General features: G+C 40.0%; 1 protein-coding gene across 1 annotated transcript; it reads left to right on the forward strand.

Moving 5' to 3' along the window:
* Positions 1-900: 900 nt before the first annotated feature.
* Positions 901-3,756, forward strand: LOC101590233 (occludin-like). The gene is given in 4 exon segments (XM_023724132.1): positions 901-1,296; positions 1,299-1,720; positions 1,722-2,371; positions 2,625-3,756. Coding segments are annotated over 4 exon segments (1,569 nt in total). The 5' UTR covers positions 901-995; the 3' UTR covers positions 2,821-3,756.
* Positions 3,757-4,019: the final 263 nt, after the last annotated feature.

Raw genomic sequence — 4,019 nt, forward strand, 5'->3', positions numbered from 1 at the left:
CATATTTGCAACACATAATGATCACAGTCATTGTTAAGGGCTAGTAAATGTGCATAACATATCTTAATTCTTTTTTTTTTTTTTTTTTTTTTTTTTTTTACAGAACCGGGGATTGAACTCAGACCCTTGTGCTTGCTAGGGAAGCGCTTATTCCACTGAGCCATCTCCCCGGCCCCAAATTTATTTCCTTTTTTTTTTTTTTTTTTTTCAGAACTGGGGATTGAACTCAGGCCCTTGCATTTGCCAGGGAAGCACTTATTCCACCTTAATTCTTTTTTGTTCCCTTCCTTTCCCTTCCCCTGGCTGCACCCTACTCCCATCTCTCTCTCTTTTTTCCTCCTATTATCTGTCTTTCATTTTGCTCTTATGAAAGAAACCACGCGATACTTGAGCTGAGTGTTCTGATTTATTTCCCTTAATATTATGATCTCCATGTACATCCCTTTTCCTACAAATGATTTAAAGTTTCCGTCTTTCTGGCAGAGTAATACTTCATTTTGTGTAAATACCGTGTTTTCTTTATCCCTTCTTCTGTTGATAGACATATAGGCCACTTCCAAGATTTGCCTTTGTGAGCTGTGCTGATACCAGTGTGGGTGTGCATATGTCACCATAATATGGTATTTTTTTACTTTTCTTTAGGAACATACCTGAGCAGGGAACAGCTGGGTCAAATGGAATTTCGTGTTTTAGGTTTTTGAGAAATCGTCATACTGATGTCCATAAGGATTGTATTAGTTTATATTTCCACCAACAATGAAGAAGTCATGTTTCCCACAGTCTCGCGAGAATTTGTTATCTGATTTCTTCGTGACAGCCATTCTCTATGAGTAAGATGGAATCTCAGTGTTGTTTTAATTTGCATTTCTCTAAAAACTGTTGAACAGCCAGTCCCCCGGTGCGGGCCCCCCGCACATCAGATTATTACCTTATTTTGAGAGCCACCAAGACATTGGTCATCCTAAAGATCATGTGACCAGTGAGACAACACCATCATGTCATCGAGGCCTTTTGAAAGTCCACCTCCCTATAGACCTGATGAATTCAAACCAAATCATTATGCACCAAGCAATGACATATATGGTGGAGAAATGCACGTTCGATGGATGCTGTCTCAGCCAGCCTATTCTTTTTACCCAGAAGATGAAATCCTTCACTTCTACAAATGGACCTCTCCTCCAGGAGTGATATGGATTCTGTCTATGCTCATTATCGTGATGTGCATTGCAGTATTTGCCTGTGTTGCCTCCACACTTGCCTGGGACAGAGCCTATGGAACTGGCCTTCTAGGAAGTGGCATGGTTACCCTTACGGAGGAAGTGGCTTTGGTAGCTACGGCTATGGCTATGGTTATGGCTACGGTTATGGCTATGGGGCAGGCTATACTGATCCAAGAGCGGCCAAGGGCTTCCTGTTGGCCATGGCTGCCTTTTGTTTCATTGCTTCATTGGTGATATTTGTTACCAGTGTTATAAGATCAGAACTGTCCAGAACAAGGACATATTACTTGGCTGTAATAATACTGAGTGCCATCCTGGGCATTATGGTGTTTATTACCATGATTGTCTATATAATGGGTGTCAATCCTACTGCCCAGGCATCTGGATCTATGTATAGCTCACAGATATATACACTCTGTAGCCAGTTCTATGGACCTGCAGTTAGTAGCCTCTACATGGACCAATATTTGTATCACTACTGTGTGGTGGATCCCCAGGAGGCTGGCTATTGCCATTATGCTGGGGTTCCTGATTATGGTGGCTTTTGCTTTAATAATTTTCTTTGCTGTGAAAACACGAAGAAAGATGGACCAGTATGATAAGTCTAATATTTTGTGGGACAAAGAAAGCATTTATGATGAGCAGCCCCCCAATGTTGAAGAGTGGGTTAAAAATATGTTCGCGGGCACAGAAGATATGCCTCCGCCCCTGTCTAACTATGTGGAGAGAGTTGACAGTCCCATAGCATACTCTTCCAATGGCAAAGTGAATGGCAAACAGTCCTATCCAGAATCTTCCTATAAATCCACACCCTTGGTACCTGAAGTGGTGCAGGAGCTTCCGCTGACCTCCCCTGTGGATGACTTCTGGCAGCCTCGGTACAGTAGCACCAGTAACCTGGAGACACCTTCAAGGAGAGCTCCCATGAAGGGAAAAGCAGGCAAGCCGAAGCGAGCAGAGCAGCACCACTACGAAACAGACTATACAACCGGCAGCGAGCCCTGCGACGAGCTGGAGGAGGACTGGATCAGGGAGTATCCACCCATCACTTCAAATCAGCAAAGACAGCTCTATAAGAAAAACTTTGACAGTGGCCTGCAGGAATACAAGAGCTTACAAGCAGAACTTGATGAGATCAACAAAGAACTTTCCTCGTTTTTTGGTTGGTTTTTGTTTTTGTTTTTGTTTTTGTTTTGTTTTGTTTTGTGGTACAGGAGATTGAACTCAGGACCCTGTGCTTGCCAGGCAAGCGCTTATTCTACTGAGCTATCTCTCCAACCAAAATTGCAGTGTTTTTTTTGTTTTTTGTTTGTTTGTTTTTTGTGGAACCGGGAATCAAATTCAGGCCCTTGTGCTTGCCAGGGAAGTGCTTATTTTACTGAGCCATCTCCCCAGCCACTTTCCTCGTTTAGATAAAGAATTGGACAACTATAGAGAAGAAAGTGAAGAGTACATGGCTGCTGCAGATGAATACAACAGACTAAAGCAAGTTAAACGATCAGCAGATTACAGAAGTAAGAGGAATTACTGCAAACAACTGAAGAGCAAATTATCGCACATCAAGAGGATGGTTGGGAACTATGATAGACAGAAAACGTAGAGAGCAGATGCCACAGTGCTGGAACAATGAAGGAGTCTGGGGTCTCAGTGATGTTCTCACAAGGCAAACGACTGGACTAGGAAGCCAAAACTTGGTTATCTTTGTTATCATTACAGAGTTTTGGTAGCTTTTATATCATCAGTATTGAAGCATTTTATAGCTTTTGTTAATTAGTTGGGCTGAATACTCCAGTTAAAGGTTTTATGCTTTAAACATTGGTTCCTGTATTAAGAACAGAATACTGGGCCAGGCTTTATGCCACACACCTGCAATCCTTGTGCTCTGGGAGGCTGAAGCAAGAGGACTGCAAGGTCAAGCCCTACCTGGGCAGCTCAGCAACTTGGTGAGACCTGTTTTGTTTTTGTTCGTTTGTGTGAGACAAGGTCTCACTCTGTATTGTAGGTTGGCCTTGAACGCACAAAGCCTCCTGAAAAAAAACCTGCTGGGGATGTAGCTTAGCATGAAACTGAGTTTCCCTGTACTAGGAGAAAAAAGAACAAAATGCTGTTTGAGGTTTTTTGACAGTTGATGTCTTAATACCTACATCTTATCACATAAGCAGTCTCACTAACCCTACCAACAACCCTTCTGATAACTTCTTTATAATCATTTATTTGCAGATAAAGATACTTAGTCCTTGCATTTAAGTTTCTGAAATGAAACTGCTTGTTCAAATGTGCAGTTTTGGTTAAGTCTGTTTTATGACTGTTTATCCATAAAGTCCCTGCCTCTCACATTTTAGCTGTTGTGTATACTGAGTTCTACCAGCCTCACTTATTGATTTTTTTTCAGTTATTATATTTAAATGGGTAAAAAGTTTGTTATTCTGTTTTGTTTTATGTTACTATGGTAATTGAGATCATGTCAAATTAATAAATGTGTGAAATTTAAAGATTGTAAATATTTACTTTTAAAAATCTAAGCTTAAATCTAGTTGCAATTTTGTGTATTTTTAAATATTTTTGTTTTATGGTTTACATTTTTTTGTAATCTCAACTCTTTCATTATATCAGTATCTTATTAAGTTGATCTTTGAATTCTGATTTGAATTATATCTTACAGGAATGTTCAAGTTTTGTAAATGTTTTTTTTTTTGGTTTTTTTTTTACATTTTGGTCCACACATTATAAAGATGTATTAGGTGAGCCCATTTTAGGCTAGTGCTACATTCTTATATTCTTTTTTTTTTTTTTTTTTTT

This window comes from Octodon degus, unplaced genomic scaffold (genome assembly GCF_000260255.1).
Source record: "Octodon degus isolate 3935 unplaced genomic scaffold, OctDeg1.0 scaffold00107, whole genome shotgun sequence".
Taxonomy (NCBI): domain Eukaryota; kingdom Metazoa; phylum Chordata; class Mammalia; order Rodentia; family Octodontidae; genus Octodon; species Octodon degus.